The following is an 18,339-nucleotide window of genomic DNA, read 5'->3' as shown; positions in this document are numbered from 1 at the left end:
CTTTGTCCGGTTATGACAAAGATTGTGATTACTATTTCTTGACTTTATGACTAACCCTTGTTCCTTGTGTCCAGGATTCTACAGCCCAGAAACCGTCACACATGCCACCGCCGCTCATGCCACCGCCGCTCATGCCACCTCACCTTCCTACTTGCACGCACCAGCTGGTCCATTTCTTCACCTACCCTACCGTCTCTATGTCTGTACTTGGGTGCTGCCTAAACCAACAAAAACATGGTCAGAGCAACTGAAGTAGTGTAAAGAGTGAGAAAGTATTTGTAGGGTGGGTGAGAGCTGAGGTTAGAATGGGCAAACAAACACTGGCCTTTAACTCAGGAGACTGTTGACTGTGTTGTGCATGAAACCAAGTCAACATTGACTTCTTAAGGGCCGAGCACCGAAAACATATGGCCAGCGAAGGCCCTAATGAAACTGTCATGTTTATTATTATTCTGCCAATTGAATTGTGTGTTTGGGGGCTTTATCATATCCCGAACAAGTGTCAGGACAAGTGAAAAATTCAATATTTTCGATAGTGTTTTTTGGCCACACCCCTCACCCCCAATGACCGATTGACTTGAAATTGAACACATATGTCCGGTTGTGTCTGCTCTACCAAAAATGTATTTGTGGATTAAAATCTGTCTTCTTAGAGTTTCCACTATTTTGAATTTTGTGAAAAATCCAATATTGCAAACTCCTCCTACATGCTCTGGCCGATTGATACCAAATTGGCTGTGGACCATTATTGGATCAATGTGATCATAAATGGAAAAAACACTAGTTGATATCTCCTTGTCTTTAGAAGATATGGACCATTTAACCTCTAAGGGGCGTGGCTTAGTACATCATTACATTACATGTCATTTAGCTGACACTTTTATCCAAAGCGACTTACAATAAGTGCATTAAACCATGAGTCCAAACTCAGAACAACAAGAATCAAGCAAGTACAATTTCTTAAATAACGTTAAACTACAAAGTGCTATCAGTAAGAGACATTTAAGTGCTACTTAAGTGCTACTACGGCTCTACCTTCCCTATTCAAGGTATAGTCGAAAAAGATGTGTTTTTAGTTTGCGACGGAAGATGTAGAGACTTTCTGCTGTCCTGATGTCAATGGGGAGCTTGTTCCACCAATGAGGAGCCAGCACAGCAAACAGTCGTGACTTTATTGAGTGTTTAGCTCGAAGTGAAGGAGCTACAAGCCGATTGGCAGAAGCCGAGCGAAGTAAACGAGCTGGGGTGTGAGGTTAGACCATGTCCTGGATGTAGACCGGACCCGCAAGTACCAATGTTTTGAAGCGGATGTGGGCGGCCACCGGTAACCAGTGAAGGTCGCGGAGGAGCGGAGTAGTGTGGGTAAACTTCAGGAGATTGAAGACCAGTCGAGCAGCTGCATTCTGGATGAGCTGTAGAGGTCGAATGACATTAGCAGGTAGACCTGCCAGGAGGGAGTTGCAATAGCCTAGCCGTGAGATGACCAGAGCCTGGACCAGGACCTGTGCCGCCTTCTGAGTGAGAAGGGGTCGTATTCTCCTGATGTTGTACAGCATGTACCTACAGGAGCGTGTTATTGCGGTAATTTTGGCAGTCAGGGAGAGTTGACTGTCGAGTGTCACACCGAGGCTCCTGGCAGAGTCGGAGCCAACACTGAGTTGTTGAAGTTAATAGTCAGGTCGTGGGTGGGAGAGCCTTTTCCTGGAAGGAGGAGAAGTTCAGTCTTGTCTGGGTTAATTTTCAGGTGGTGTGCGGACATCCACTGAGAGATGTCAGTCAGACAGGCAGAGATTCGTGCTGCTACCTGTGTTTCAGATTGGGGAAACGAAAGGATCAGTTGGGTGTCGTCAGCATAGCTGTGGTAGGTGAAGCCATGCGAGCGAATGACAGAGCCGAGAGAGTTGGTGTACAGAGAGAAGAGAAGAGGACCAAGGACTGAGCCCTGAGGGACCCCAGTAGTCAGAGGACAAGGCTCAGACACAGATCCTCTCCAGTTTAACGGGTAAGTGCGGTCGGTGAGGTAGGATGAAAAGAGTGAGAGCGCGGTGCCTGAGATACCCAGGTCCTGGAGGGAGGAAATAAGGATCTGGTGGTTCACTGTGTCAAAGGCAGCGGAAAGGTATAGAAGGATAAGGACAGAGGAGAGAGGCTGCTCTAGCAGTGTGAAGCTGCTCAGAGACAGCAAGGAGGGCAGTCTCTGTTGAGTGGCCTGTCTTGAATCCAGACTGGTGGGGGTCTAGAAGGTTGTTGCTGTGGAGATAGGAGGAGACTTGGTTAGAGATAGCTCGCTCTAGAGTTTTGGAAAGGAAGGGGAGGAGAGAGACAGGTCTGTAGTTATTGACTTCAGATGGGTCGAGAGTGGGTTTCTTCAGGAGAGGGTTGACTCTTGCCTCCTTCAGAGAGTTAGGGAAACAGCCGGTTGAGAGGGAGGTGTTAATAAGATGGGTGAGAAAGGGAAGAAGGTCAGGAGCAATAGACTGGAGAATGTGAGACGGGATGGGGTCTGGGGGGCAGGTGGTTGGGCGGGCAGAGGTTACCAAGGTAAGAACTTGATTGGGAGACAGGGGGATAAAAGAGGAAAATGAGGGGGAAGAAGATGAAGTTACTGGAGGTGTAGTTATAGAAGATGGATTAGTAAATGAGGAGCGTATGCCATCTATCTTTTTTGTGAAGTAGTCAACAAAGTGGCTTGGTAGAAGGGTGGAGGGAGGGGGGGGACCAGGGGGGTCGAGGAGGTTGGAAAAAATAGAGGAGAGCTTTTTGGGGTTAGACAAAGAGGATTCGATTCTGGATTGGTAGAACAGACTTTTGGCTGCAGAGATAGAGGCAGAGAAGGAGGAGAGAAGAGAGTGATAGGCGAGCAGGTCGCTGGCGTGTTTGGATTTTCGCCATTTCCTTTCCGATGCTCACATAGTGGCTCTATATGGCACGCACCAGTTCGGACAGCCACGGAAACGGAGAGGACTTGCGGACCTTTCGAGTCATAAGAGGATAGAGAGAATCAAGAGAGGAAGACAGCGTAGAGAGGAGTGTGTCAGTGGCAAAGTTAGGCTGCATGAGTGAGAAGGAGTAAGTTGAAGGGAGGGCTGATAGAACAGACGAGGCCAGAGAGGAGGGTGAGAGGGTGAGACGGTGAGACGGTGAGAGGGTGAGAGGGTGCGGATGTTGCGACGGACAGGTACAGAGTCTGTTGTGGGAGGGTTCTCAGTTCCAAAGAGTGGGAGAGAGTAAGAGATGAAGAAGTGGTCAGAGACATGAAGTGGAGTTACAGTGAGGTTAGATGTAGAGCAGTTTCTGGTGAAAATATAGTCAAGGTGGTTGCCAGCTTTGTGAGTAGGAGGGGATGGGCTGAGCGAGAGAGCAAAGGAAGACAGTAAGAGTAGCAGGTCCGATGACTTCTCTGTCTGGATGTTAAAGTCACCCAGAAGGATGAGCGGGGGGCCGTTTTCTGGGAAGTTTGATAGGAGGACGTCTAGTTCTTCCAAGAAGTCTCCTAAGGAGCCAGGTGAACGGTAGAGAACAACAATGGTTAGTTGAACCGGATGAGTAACCGTCACTGCATGAAACTCAAAAGACAGTGGGGTAAATGGAAGCGGGTAGAGAGTAAAACTCCATTTGGGTGAGATGAGTAGACCTGTGCCCCCACCCCGACCAGAGGGTCTGGGTGTGTGGCTGAAGGAGAAGGCCGAGGAGAGAGCAGCAGGGGTTGATGTGTTGTCTGGTGTGATCCAAGTCTCAGTGAGAGCCAGGAAGTCCAGCGAGTGCTTGATAGCGAAGCCAGAGATTAAGTCCGCCTTGCGGTTAGCTGACTGGCACTTCCAGAGGCCCCCTGTGACGAGGCGCTGGGTCTGTGTGGAGCGGGTGGGATAAATAAGAGAGGAGGGATTTTGGATTTTGATGCATGTCCACAAACCACACAACTTCCAAAACACTTGTGGGTCAGCCAAAACAGAGGTGGACTAACTATTTTCACGCCTTAGTGCGTCCTCTCATCTGCTCAATTCTCCAGGCCGTCCTTGCTTTACTCACATACATTAACTTATTTTGGCGTGATGTTTTCTGGATTCCTTCCACAATCACTTAATTAATCCCATATTTATAATTGAAACATTTGCATTTTACATACTGTCATTCATTTGATATCTCATAATCCCTCCAACATATAAACTCATAATACACAACTGCAATCGCTCGGAGCGTTATTAAACCTAGTGTTCTTACATTATCTAGTGCCATACAATGGATACAGGAAATGTTGGACTGTTTGCAAAGCATAATTTCCAGCGTCACTCCATGCAGGAAAAAAACATCTAGCTCGTGGACGCTTTGTCCGATGGTCACAGACCTTCTCGGCCGCGTGAGCCGCCGTCCAGCCAGTACCCCTGAAGTGCACAAAGGTGCAAGAGCCCGTACGTCGCTGCTTTAATTTTAAGTTGGAACTGCACAATTCACTGATTACACTTCTCAGTTTGACATAGTGGCTATTTACCTCCCCCCCAACGACAAATGATAGAACTCAGAAAGTATCAACCACTTTATTGCAAAAAGTTTGAAAATGTGTTGGCTCCATTGTGATGTGAGTTGCTTTTCCCTGTTGCAGGGTAGGATAGAAATTGTAATTGTTTTTGTTTTTTAAAGGACAAATAAGAGGGGGAGGCTAAATACAGGGAAAAGACCAATGAATATAGATGAAACAGTCAGGATGAAGTTTAGTCACTCCCATTGAAATGAAGTTGTCACCAGAGTAAAAGAAGGACGGATGTGGAGGGAGAAAAGAGATCAATCAGTTGTCTGACGAGCTCAGCATCATCTCCTCTCCTCTTCCTGAGAATGAAAACCCTTGAAGAAGCCAAACTTTGCTTTCCACAACTCCTCAACTCCTCCTGCAGGAAGCCCATGCGTCCTCACGCTCTATCAATGCTCACTTACATTTTACTGTCCTCCATCTCTCTGCTCACTGTGACTCTCAACCTGCTGGTCATCATCTCTATCTTCCACTTCAGGTATTCATATGTTTCATCAATAAATAAAACTGGTAGCTGTAAATACAAAAATAGTTAATGGAACTAAACAGAACTCAATTACCGAACTGTTAAGGAAATATGTATTTTTTCTTTGTCATTGCTTTTAACTCTTTTAAAACAATGGACGCTATCAATAATGGCATGCATGTTGATCTCTTATCCCTCCAGGAAGCTCCCACTTCAAGTATTCAAATGTTTTACCTCTTTGTAAAATTGGTATACAGAAAGGAAATGGTTGATGGAACGAAAGAAAACATAATAACATATCTTTCAGGGAAATATGTTTATGTGTTTCAGTCATTGCTTTTGTCTTTTAATCACAATTCAAGCTACTAATAATGATCAGCATGTTGTTCTCTTATCTCTACAGGCAGCTCCACACACCCACCAACCTCCTCCTCCTCTCTCTGGCTGTCTCAGATTTCTTCGTGGGCTTCCTCATGTTATTTCATATGATGCTTATAGACGGCTGCTGGTTCCTCGGTGACCTCATGTGTATTATGCTTAATGTTCTGAGCTATATTATTACCTCTGCTTCAGTAGGAACCATGGTTCTCATATCAGTTGACCGATATATGGCTATTTGTGAGCCTCTACATTATCCATACAAAGTCACACAAAAAAGAGTTCAAGTCTGTGTTTGTCTGTGTTGGATATTTTCTGTTTTCCTTCAGAGTCTGCTGCTGAAAGATAACCTGGAACCACCAGGCAGGTATAATTCCTGCTTAGGAGAGTGTGTTGTTGTCATTAACTACATTGCTGGACTTGCAGATCTTTTTTTGTCCTTTATTGGTCCTGTCACTGTCATCATAGTTCTGTATATGAGAGTTTTTGTGGTGGCTGTGTCTCAGGCTCGTGCCATGCGCTCTCAGATTGCATCTTTCCCTCTCAAGTGTTCAGTGACTGGAACTGCTAAAAAATCTGAAATTAAAGCAGCCAGAACTCTGGGTGTTGTTATTGTTGTGTTTCTATTGTGCATCTGTCCATATTTTAGTGTTGCACTCACAGGCCAGGACACCTTGCTTAATGCCTCATCTGTCGCCTTTGTATCATATCTGTTCTATTTCAACTCGTGTCTTAACCCTGTGATCTATGCCTTTTTGTACCCCTGGTTTAGAAAATCTATCAAGTTCATTGTTACTCTTAAGATACTGCAGCCTGGCTCATGTCAGACCAACATGATGTAGAGAGACACTGCATGGTGGCTGAAATTAAAGAGAAAAATGTACTTTGTCTTGTGGGTGAGAATTAAATACCAGATGTAAAAGTCTTGGTACAGTGACCTTTGTGTAAAAACTTTTACATGCAGATCTTAAATGTGTCTTTACATTGTGTGCTGTTTCAATGCTACAGTGTCATAGAAAGACAACAACTCCAGCTACTCTAGAAAGATGGTTGCCTGACTCCTTTCAAGGGGGCCTTTCAAAGATTTTTTGAGATCTCTTTCAGGTAGTTTGGAAACTGTTCAGCACCTGTACTTACTTCTCATTTTCTTTAGACCACGCAGTGTGAGGTGGATTCAAATATGTTCTCTCTTATGCAAGTTTACAAAATCCCTCCAATGTACCTTAACTGTACCTTGAAAATAACACAGTCAATATTTTTATATATATAATTTTGTATGTCCCGCTGTTGGAGGACAACACAAATTGAGCCATACCCTGTACGTTTTCTTTGGGTTCCTAAACTAAATACAGAACCCTGACATCTAAATGCACAGAGCAGCGGACACATCACAAGTTCAATATTAAAGTTTACAAGATGATGCAGCCAAACTTGGAACAATGTTAAGATTGAAGTGGGTGGCTTGCAGGTATTTTATGGAAAGGAAGGAGTGTAATAGTGTTTGTTTGGTTCATCTGTTACATATGACAGGTCTCAATACAAGTAACCGGAAGGTTAAACAAAAAAAGAAAAAACTGCTTCAAAGGCTTGAAAGACAGAAGTGGCTGACTTGCAGGTATATAATTGAAAAGAGCAAATATAATGGCTGATTGCATAAGACCTAAAGACTGATTGCCTTTAGGTCTTATGCATTCTAAGAATAAAATGATTAGCATCCTTATAATGTGATTTACACATTACATGTCATTTAGCTGACGCTTTTATCCAAAACGACTTACAATAAGTTCATTAAACCATGAGTCCAAACTCAGAACAACAAGAATCAAGCAAGTACAATTTCTTCAATAAATATCAATTGGAGATAATGTTATACAACACACTTCGTCACACAGCCAAGCCTCTTTCCTTCCCTCTGTAACACACAGATACAATAACTGTCTCTCTCCTTTGTTCTGAAGACCAGAAGGCTACCAACCCTTCCATAGCTGACATAACACATTTTAAAAGTCCTCACTCTACAAATATCAGTCACATTTTCAATGAATTTAGTGTGGTTCTCACCGAAAAGCTATTTATGTATTTTATTTCCTTGGTTACGCAATAAGCACGATAGCTCAAAGTTTATTTAGATTATTTCGGAGATGGAAAACGGCCCGACGAACCGCGGTGCCAGCTTCTTGGAGGGAACCTTGAGGTGAAGATCCTTGGCAGATAACCACACTCTTTGTCCAGGTTTATATTCTGGCACGGGACGGCGTCTTCGGTCAGCTTCCCTCTTTACTCTGTCCCCCTGTCTGAGGGGTACTTGACGGGCGGTCTGGCCGTTGGCCTCCGGGTTGTAACCTGAGGTCAGGCTGGCTGTGGCACCGATCAAAATATATAAAACTATTGAAATCTAATGGATTATGCTTTTGAATTATATGGCAATTGTTGAATGTATATGAATTTTAGTTTAGCTCTTTATGAAGAGGTAACGAGATGTGTGAAATTGTCTATGAGGGTTGAGTTATTTTTTCATCTGATGACTTCAATCAAGAGAGACTTCATTCAGAGTGAACAAATAAATGTTATACAAGATGCACGACAAATCTTCATCTTTTTTCATATTAACTATTTATATTGCAATTTGTGCTATATATAATGTTCACCAGTGCTGTCTCTGTGCTGTGGTGTTTTCTAAATCCTGACTGAAACTCCTCAAATAAACTATTATGATGTAGAAAGTCACACAACTGATTTGCAACTACTTTCTCAAGGATCTTAGAGAGGAAGAGAAGGTTAGAGATTGTTCTGTAGCTAGCCAACACCTCTGGATTAAGAGAGGGCTTTTTCAGGAGAGGTTTAATTACAGCTACTTTGAAGGAATGGGGTACATGGTCTGTTAGCAAAGACACATTGACAATATCTGCTGTGTGCTTGTTTTCCGGAAACATGGCTAAACGACAACAACATGTGCAACTCGAGCAGCTAACATGCTACCGAGCAGACAGAGCCCTTGCTAAAGGAGGGAAGACCCGCGGCGGTGGGGTGTGTGTTTACATACAGGATGCATGGTGTCGGGAGGCTGTTGTGATATGTAAACACTGCTCACCACTGGCGGAGTTCATGATAACAAGGTGCCGTCCTTTTTTCATCTGCCAAGGGAATTTACAGCGATTCTGCTAGTCGCTGTTTACATCCTGATAATCATTCAAGCATTCTTTTCTTGTGTTATCGTTGACGTGTAAACACTGTCCATTTCGCCAACTTCTCACAACATTGCTCCTCTTCCATATCATGTATATCCGTCACGATTTTCAACCATCCATCTTGTGATGGTGGTTCAACCGTGTGCCATCTCTTCGTATTAGCCTTTTTACTAGCTGCTTGCAGAATTTTCGGCAGATACCGGTCTTCCCCTAACACGGTATCTGATGTCATATTACAAAAGTAGAGAAACAGACAGGACTTAGGTGTGTCATAGCCTAGAATTTTTACGGTAACTTTATGGACATTTCCCCAAAACTGTACAATTTCCAGGCATAGCCAAAATATGATGATGGTCTACATTTACAGCCCGACATTTCCTCCAACATGGTTGAACAATAGAAAGACATGTGCTTGTAATTTGGGGTATGTTTAAGCAGGCAGCCACGTACAACAACCACACAGACATTGAGGAGTACACAGACACTGTTACTTCCTACATCAGTAAGTGCATGGATGATGTGACACATATAAAGACCATCACCACTCGGGCTAACCAGAAGCCAAGGCTGACGGGAAGTCCATCGGCTGCTGAGGGCCAGAAACAAAGGCCTTCAGAGCCGGGGATGAAATGTGGCCTGAGAAGAGCGAGAGCCAACCTGTCCCACAGCCTCAGGAAAGCAAAACAGGACTATACAAATAAGATAACCTCTCACTTCAAAGACAGCAGAGATACACGGAGCCTGTGGCAGGGCATTCAGACCATCACGGATTACAAACCCAAGCCACAGACCTGCGACAGCAACATCTCTCTGCTAAACGACCTCAACAGTCCCAGATTGATCATCTTGTCGATAGTGCTACAGGCTCACTGAGAATGACACTAGACTCGATAGCCCCTCTGAAGTCAGAAGACGGTGAGTCAAAGGAGGTTTGCTCCCTGGTAGAACCCTCAGACCCGCAAACATCACGAAAGCTTGAAAGCATATGGCGTTCCTCCCATTTGAAAGAATCACGCTTAGTTTTGCGAGAGTCTTAAAACATAGAAGTGCCGTTTATCATCAGGTCCAGGCTGCTTCGCGAAGTTTTCAACTGTCAAGTTCCTAGGTGTTTTGTGCAACTCTTGCCCAACTTGAAATGGCCTGGTACATGAACCCCGAAGGACTCTTTCCAACACAGCTCTATATTTATTTTTTTCCTTATTTGTTAATTGTTGGCTGGTTGGTCCATCCATCGGGTTGAAAACCTTCAAAACACAAAAAGCAAAAGTTATAGAGAAATGTAAATACACTTCCAACAAATGAATGCAAACAGTATGCAGTACTGGCGTTTCGAGAAAGCACATCAAAACATCAATATAAATTGAACAATCAACCAAGTACACTCAAACAAAAACCCAAACTCACACGCATTCAGCAAACCAATATGCATGCTGGCTGTGCTGCTAAGTTACCACTGTACAATTCATCAAACAATACATCCCTCCATCAATGATAGAAGCACTCCCAATACCAAACAATCATCACAATACATTTTTGTTACAGCACCAGTGGCTTCTTTCGTTGTACCATGAGTTGAATCCTTGCTTGCCTCTCTCTCTATGCTGAAATGTTTGCTGAGAGAGACCTTCCATTCTTCTTCTTCTTTAATGTTTATTGGCGGTTGGCAATCAACTGTTTTGGTGCATTACACACATATATATATATATAATTCCCCCAAAATAAAGGAAAAATATATTTAAAAAAAAATTTGAAACGGGGATTAGATTTTCCCAATAATATTTGTAATTCGAAGATACTGTTTTTTGCAGAATACCTACTATATCTAAATGTACTTTTTCCTTGCAGAGACTTCCAATTAGCTGTCATATTTCGACAGTGTAGTTTCCTCTTGCCCACAATAGTCACATTTGACTGCATCCCTTTGTAGCGTACTGTTTAGCCCAGTGTGTCCAAATCGAAGTGTTGATATCACTGCTTCCTCTCTCGTGTTCCTTCCTGTCCATCTCCTTTCTCCCACTTTCCTCTGAACTATGAAAAACCATCGCCCTTTTCTGTCCTCCTCCCATTGCTTCTGCCACCTTTTCTTTAACCTCTTTTTGCTGAAGTTGACTTCAACTTTTGGTATTTTCTGCAGCTTTGTCTGCCATTTCATTCCCCCTGACACCAACATGTGCTGGAACCCATAGGAACACTACTGTAAGACCTATCATTAGAATCCTGTATAATGTTTTTCTGTATGGTCTACTGTCTGAATGACTGTTCTGTAAGCTCTCTAATGATGAACTTGAGTCCGAACAAATGATTGCCCTCAATGGTCCTGTGTCCTCTATCCACTGTAATGCAAACATTATTGCCAGCATTTCCCCTGTGTAAACTGATACTCCCTGAGTAATCCATCCATCCATCCATTTTCAATACCGCTTATCCTCATTAGGGTCGCGGGGCGCTGGAGCCTATCCCAGCTGACATAGGGCGAAGGCAGGGGACACCCTGGACAGGCCGCCAGTCCATCGAGGGCATCCCTGAGTAATCATTTTACCTATTTTGATATTAAGTTCTGGCACTATTGCTACCTTGTTTACTAAATTATTTGATGCGTCTGTGAAAACCTGGACATAACTGTGGTAACTGTCAATGTGTGTCTGTTGCCTCAGGGAGTATCCACGGTGCTATTGCTGGCAATGGAACTGTTGGACTGAAGTTTAATTTGTCAATGTTCATTTATTTTGCGTTCTGTGCTACTGTCCATCCAAAGCTTCTTGTCTCCCTCCTCTCCAAAAACTTAATGCCAACTGCATCCTTCGTAATTCTAGAGGCATTTCACCCATTTCCACCTTTAGTGCTGCCGTTGGAGTTGTTTTAAAATGCCCAGTGCATATTCTCCTGATGAGACCTTCCATTTGCAGCCTGTACTGACCTGCTAGTGGTGCATTATGGGACTTGCAGTGTTTTAGGCAAAGTCAAGTGAGTGGATCTGATGAGGAACTGAAATGAAACTTGACAAATGGCAAAAACAGTAAGCCAGGACCTCAAGTGGGAGCCGAACATCAGCTCCATCACCAAGAAGGCTCAGCAGAGGATGTTCTTCCTGAGGCAGCTGAGAGGGTGATTGGCTGCAATCTGCCATCCCTCCATGACTTCGCCTCCAGGACCCTCAACGGGCAAGGAAGATTGTAGCCCACCGCTCTCACCCTGGACACAGACTGTTCGAGTCCCTTCCGTCAGGCATGAAGCTGCAGTCCATCAGGAACAAGACCTCACGCCACAAGAACAGTTTCTTTCCAGCTGCAGTCAGGTTCATCAACAAAGCCTGGGACCCCAACTAACTGACTCTGACTCTCACATCCCCAGGATAATAAAGACCAGGACCCCCACTAACTGACTCTGACTCTCACATCCCCAGGATAATAAAGACCAGGACCCCCACTAACTGACTCTGACTCTCACATCCCCAGGATAATAAAGACCAGGACCCCCACTAACTGACTCTGACTCTCACATCCCCAGGACAATTTCCAACACCCTTGCACAACTTTTCTTTTCTTACTAAAATGCATTAGCCACTTATATTAAAAAAGATCTGCTTGTTTTAAAGTACTGTTATCTGTTTCTTATTTACCATATTTATATATTTATTGATTTTCTCTGTTGTTTACGGTATTGTCATGTTGATGGATTCTCTGATACATTATAATTCAGATCGTATCTGCTACGGAGAATGTTTTATTGTCCATACTTATATCACAGGAGTTGTTGACCTTGTCCTCACCGTTATCGCCCCCATTACTATCATCATAGTTCTGTATATGAGAATATTTGTGGTGGTTGTGTCTCAGGCTCAAGCCATGCAAACCCACATTGTATCGGTGACACAACAGCGTCCAGTGGGTTTAACTGCTAAGAAATCTGAGCTGAAAGCAGCCAGGACTCTTGGTGTTGTTGTGGTTGTGTTCCTGATCTGCCTTTGTCCATTATACTTTTCTGCTTTTTCAGCCATGAACCTATCTTCGACATTTGTAACTTGGCTGTTCTTTTGTAACTCTTCTCTGAACCCACTTATTTATGCCTTATTTTACCCCTGGTTTAAAAAATCGATGAAACTCATTTTAACATTTAAGATACTTCAGCCGGACTCTTGTGATATGACAATACTTTAGAGACAAACCAGTCCATGGAGATGGAAATGTATTTGCTATTGTATAGCTGGATACACTAAACTAAAGTCAAAAGTTGTAAAGGCTGGAGACAGTGTTGTTTTTATATGGTAATATTTTTACTTCATATTATTCCGGATTTGCACCTTATTGACAATTTATATTTCTAATTGCGCTCAAGTCCTGTATTATCTTATTACATCTTAAACATTTGTGAATCATGATCTTTAATAGACAATCAAGTGTGTATGGAAATATACATATATTCAGTGTTGTATAGCTGGATACACTGAAGTAAAGTCAAAAGATGTAATGGCCGGAGACACATTGTTGTTCTTATATGGTAATGTTTGTATTTCATATTATTCTAAATGTGCGCCTTAATGAAAATATATATCTCTTTCTGCACTCCATATAATCACACTCTTTTCTACTTTGTACTCCAATACAGTTTGGTAATATCTTATTACATTTGGAATCTTTGTGACTCATTTTCTCTAACAGACAATCAAGTGTGTACATTGTCATTACTTAAGCTGAAACTATACTTGTACCCCAACAAAGCTGCTACTTTCAGTGTTGAGAAATAAAGTCAACGTGGAATATCCCTGTCGTGAGAAATAGTAAAGGTTGAAAGGCATAATAGGGGGCCTGGCTGCTTTGACTGACAGGTGGCGGACGTCTCAGATTGTTTTCAAGTGTACAGCTTCTCCACTTTACTAGCAAGGATGAAATGGAAACCATGATCCGAAAAGGTAAAGTTGTCAAGGACAGAATAAACTATACCTTTCTGCTTTTGCAGTGCATAAAACATCTTTAACCTTTGAAACCTGGCTGTTCTATTTGAACTCCTGTCTAAACCCACTTATTTATGCCTTTTTTTACCCCTGGTTTAGAAAATCTATGAAACTCATTATAACATTAATGATACTTCAGACTTACTCTAGTGATATGACAATACTTTAGAGACAAACTGGTCAGTAAGAAAACTAAAACCTTCTATGAAGATGGAAATATATTCAGTGTTGTATAGCTGAATACACTGAAGTAAAGTCAAAAGATGTAATGGCCGGAGACACATTGTTGTTCTTATATGGTAATATTTGTATTTCATATTATTCTAAATGTGCGCCTTAATGAAAATATATATCTCTTTCTGCACTCCATATAATCACACTCTTTTCTACTTGAGAAATAAAGCCAAAGTGGAAGCGCCAAAAACTGTTTCCTCAAATGGCCACTTGAGGCTGGCTCCAAAAGCGAGTCCATCCCCCTAGACCAATATGTTAAAATGGCCAACAGCTCCAGCTAACTAGTCAAGCTCTACATGATGATGTTAAGAGGCTGAGTGACAGAGTGAGCAGGACACCTTCAAGACGAGGTCCTGCTTCGCCAAATATGTTATTTACACCTGTGAAGGAAAGTAATGATTAGGAGAGAGTTCAAGATCTGTGGCCAGATTGGGGAAAAAGGGACAGAAAGACAGACTCTCATACACAAACCTGACGCATCAGATTGAGGCTGAAGTCATGGAGGCTGTGATCAAATCAATCAATCCAGGTTTGAGTATTCGAGATAAGGTCAAGATTAAAAATGACCTCACCCTGCTACAGTTGAAGTCAATTTTAAAGGGGCACTTTAAAGAGGACAGCTCTACTGACCTACAGTATATCACAAGAGAGTCGCGAGTCCCCTCAAAACTTCCTCTTTAGGGCCATTGAGTTGAAAGACTCTCCCTAACTTGGTCAGATGAACAATACAGCCCTGAGCTCATCCAGAAGAAATTCTTGAGGCTTCTCAACTCAGGACTCTCGGAGCAATGCTTCAGTGTTGCATTGAACCAGTACAGAATGTAAAGAAACATATATGATTTGAATGTAACAGTGTTTACATAAAAAGACATTCTGCCAAGACATGACTAAATTCTCACCAGCATGACCAATTTGTCTGTCGAATTTCAGCCACCATGTGTCTTTCTAAAGCATGTTGGTCTGACATGAGCCAGGCTGCAGTATCTTAAGTGTAACAATGAGCTTAATAGCTTTTCTAAACCAGGGTTTAAAAAAAGGCATAGCTCACAGGGTTAAGACAGGAGTTGAAATAGAACAGACATGTTACAAAGAAAGCAGATGAGGAAGGTGTCCTGGCCTGTGAGCAAAACACTAAAATATGGACAGCTGCACAAAAGAAACACAACAATAACAACACCAAGAGTCCTGGCTGCATTTCAGACACTTACTGAAAACGTGTCGGATTATTTGCCAAGAACACCATTTGAAAAGTGTTTTAAAACATGTTGATTTTTAAAGTCTCAGATTTTCAGGTCGGGACTAACAGAGCTGAGGGGCAATGACAGAAAAAGCCCACTAAGGGACTTGGGGACAGCCACCAGAGCCTTGCCTGTGGATCTCAGGCTGTGCTCTGCTCAGAGGGGGCAGCAGTTCAGCAATGTGACTGGGAGCTAAACCGGTAATGGCTTTAAAGGTTCAATACTAAAATGTATTCTAAAACCTACCAGTACTGGGGTTTTGAAGAACTTTTTATCTAGTATTAAATCCATCAGCAAAAGGCGTGAGATGGTTTCTAGGTTAAACCCTGTGATTACTAGATAAATATAAGTATGTTATTTGGGTTATACAGTGGAAATTATAGGTTCAATTTAACAAAACACCTTGCATAATCATAGTATTATTATTACATGAATATATTATTGAAAACACACATTTTGCTTATGATTATGTCCTGTTCGAGACATATTTGTATAATTCAGTCAAACTCATGCACAAAGATGAAATAGACAAGGCGTATATCACTTTATTAAAAAGAGAGACAAGCGACAGAGAAAGGGCCAAGCAGTATACAGACTATTTTCAGATTATAGTTTGGATCAGTCATTGCAACGTTTAACTTGATTCTTATGTAATACAGCTAAACAAATAATGTATACTAATGCCCACTCACATGGTTTTAAATTGTTTTGTTTTACAATATTTGCTATTTAAACATCTTACATGCACATATTTAGGTCAAAGAAATAATTTCTGGACCTGCGTATATATTTATATAAAAACATGGTTAATGAGGTTTGAGCTATAGGGTTTATTGTGTAGCCACGGAAATAACATTTAATAAATAGCTTTTCGGTGAAATCCACCCAAAATGATTTGCAATTGTGACTGATACTTGTAGAGAGAGAGGGTTGTTAAGGTTTGTTACGTCATCTAAGGCAAAGATGGTAGCCTTCTGGTCTGCAGGACTAAGAAGAAATAAAACGTGACCAAAACTGCAATTCGAATAAAGCGATGTGCCGATAAGAGTGTGACAGGGAAGAGAGACGGCGTCAATGTATCTCTGTGTTTCTGTGACAGAGGGAGGGCAAAAGAGATTCAGGCTGTGTGAGAAAAAGTGTTGTTTAACATTTTCTCCAATTTACATTTAAATCATCAGTATTCTAGTCTTCATTCTTAAGTTGCGTTCAGAACAAAAGCGTTGCAAATTTTTCTCGAGAGTAGATTCCATGGAAAGTCAATGCACAGACGCGAATGGATGTCAATATTCGCAACGCTTTTGGTGTGAACGCAGCATTAGAATGCGTAAGGCCTCAAGGCAATCAATATTTATTTTTTTCTCTCCTGACTTCAGAAGTTGTAAGGATTTACGAACTTACATTTTAGGTCATTATTACTATTGTTTGGCCACCATTCAAGTGCATGTGCCATCATCCGGTGGCCAAAACATCGAAAGATTATTTTCTTATCAGAGTCAAGGTACATTGGAGTGATTTTGTAAACTTGCGTGAGAGAGAACAGATTTTATTTCCCCTCACACTGTGTGGTCCAACCAAACTGAGGATAATTAAGTACAGTTGCTGATCAGTTTCACAACTACAATGTGCTTCAAACAAAACTGTCAAATATATTTACAAAAATATCAGAGATAGGATACCTCTGACTTTCAAATGTTGGAACAGATTAACAGAAATAAATGTTTACATATATCTGTGTTTCCTACCATCATTGTTGTGGAAATCATTGTCAATAACAATTGTGAGGAATAATTAACATTAATGTGTGATCAGTCACTTTACATACATTATTGTAATTAAAAGGTTATCTGTGAAACTTTGTTATTCAGGAAGTTTGTATCAAACAAGTAGCCCTTCGTACTATTGTTTACACTTTCAGTTTCAAAAAGGTTGGTGACCCCTGCTCTACAGCATGTTGGTCTGACATGAGCCAGGCTGCAGTATCTTAAGAGTAACAATGAGCTTGATAGCTTTTCTAAACCAGGGGTAAAAAAAGGCATAGATCACAGGGTTAAGACAGGAGTTGAAATAGAACAGACATGTTACAAAGGCAGCAGATGAGACATTAAACAAGGTGTCCTGGCCTGTGAGTGAAACACAATAATATGGGCAGATGCACAATAGAAACACAACAATAACAACACCAAGAGTTCTGGATGCTTTCATTTCAGATTTTTTAGCAGTTACACTGACTGAACACTTGAGAGGGAAAGATGCAATCTGAGAGCGCATGGCACGAGCCTGAGACACAGCCACCACAAAAACTCTTATATACAGAACTATGATGACAGTGACAGGACCAATAAAAGACAAAAAAATATCTGCAAGACCAGCAATGTAGTTAATGACAACAACACACTCTCCTAAGCAGGAATTATACCTGCCTGGTTGTTCCAGGTTATTCTTCAGCAGCAGACTGTTAAGGAAAATAGAAAATATCCAACACAGACAAACACAGACTTGAACTCTTTTTTGTGTGACTTTGTAGGAATAATGTAGAGGATCACAAATAGCCACATATCGGTCAACTGCTATGAGAACCATGGTTCCTATTGAAGTAGAAGTAATAATAAAGTCCACAACAGTATACGAAGTACACATGAGGTCACCAAGAAACCAGCAGCCGTCTATGAACACAATTTGAAATAACAAAATGGGACCCACGAGAGAATCTGAGACAGCCAGAGAGAGGAGGAGGAGGTTGGTGGGTGTGTGGAGCTGCCTGGAGAGATAAGAGAACAACATGCTGATCATTATTAGTAGCTTGAATTGTGATTAAAAGATAAAAGCAATGACTGAAACACATAAACATATTTCCCTGAAGGATATGTTATTATGTTTTCTTTCGTTCCATCAACCATTTCCTTTCTGTATACCAATTTTACAAAGAGGTAAAACATTTGAATACCTGAAGTGGGAGATGGAGATGATGACCAACAGGTTGAGAGTCACAGTGAGCAGAGAGATTGAGGGCAGTAAAATGTAAGCTAGCATAGATAGAGAGTGAGGACGCATGTTCTTCCTGCAGGAGGAGTTGAGGAGTTGTGGAAAGCAAAGTTCGGCTTCTTCAAGGGTTTTCATTCTCAGGAAGAGGAGACGAGATGATGCTGAGCTCGTCAGACAACTGATAGATCTATTTTCTTCCTCCACATCCTTCTTCTTTTACTCTGGTGACAACTTAATGACATCAGTCGGAGTGACTGAACTTCCCCCTGACTGTTTCATCTATCTTCATTGGATGTTTTCCTGTATTTCCCCTCCACTTGTTTCCTTTTTTTCCTAAACAATTACAATTACAAATACTCTTCAACGGGGAACAGCAA

At 41.9% G+C, this 18,339-nt stretch overlaps 2 protein-coding genes across 2 annotated transcripts; one reads left to right on the top strand and one right to left on the bottom strand.

The window, feature by feature from the left end:
* Window positions 1–4,830: 4,830 nt before the first annotated feature.
* LOC117750692 (trace amine-associated receptor 13c-like) lies at window positions 4,831–6,211 on the top strand. Its single transcript, XM_034561977.1, has 2 exons — window positions 4,831–5,003; window positions 5,395–6,211. Exons 1-2 carry the CDS (start codon window positions 4,831–4,833, stop codon window positions 6,209–6,211), a joined length of 990 nt encoding a protein of 329 aa, XP_034417868.1.
* A 10,283-nt stretch (window positions 6,212–16,494) lies between these two features.
* Window positions 16,495–18,125, bottom strand: LOC117750669 (trace amine-associated receptor 13c-like). The gene is made up of 2 exons (XM_034561952.1): window positions 17,925–18,125; window positions 16,495–17,738 (listed from the first exon to the last, which is right to left on the bottom strand). The coding sequence occupies exons 1-2, from the start codon at window positions 18,095–18,097 to the stop codon at window positions 16,922–16,924; spliced, it is 990 nt and encodes a 329-aa protein (XP_034417843.1). The 5' UTR covers window positions 18,098–18,125; the 3' UTR covers window positions 16,495–16,921.
* Window positions 18,126–18,339: the final 214 nt, after the last annotated feature.

Source organism: Cyclopterus lumpus, chromosome 21 (genome assembly GCF_009769545.1).
Source record: "Cyclopterus lumpus isolate fCycLum1 chromosome 21, fCycLum1.pri, whole genome shotgun sequence".
Taxonomy (NCBI): domain Eukaryota; kingdom Metazoa; phylum Chordata; class Actinopteri; order Perciformes; family Cyclopteridae; genus Cyclopterus; species Cyclopterus lumpus.
The sequence above is the reverse complement of the archived record's forward strand: the minus strand, read 5'-3'. Positions and strand labels throughout refer to the sequence as shown.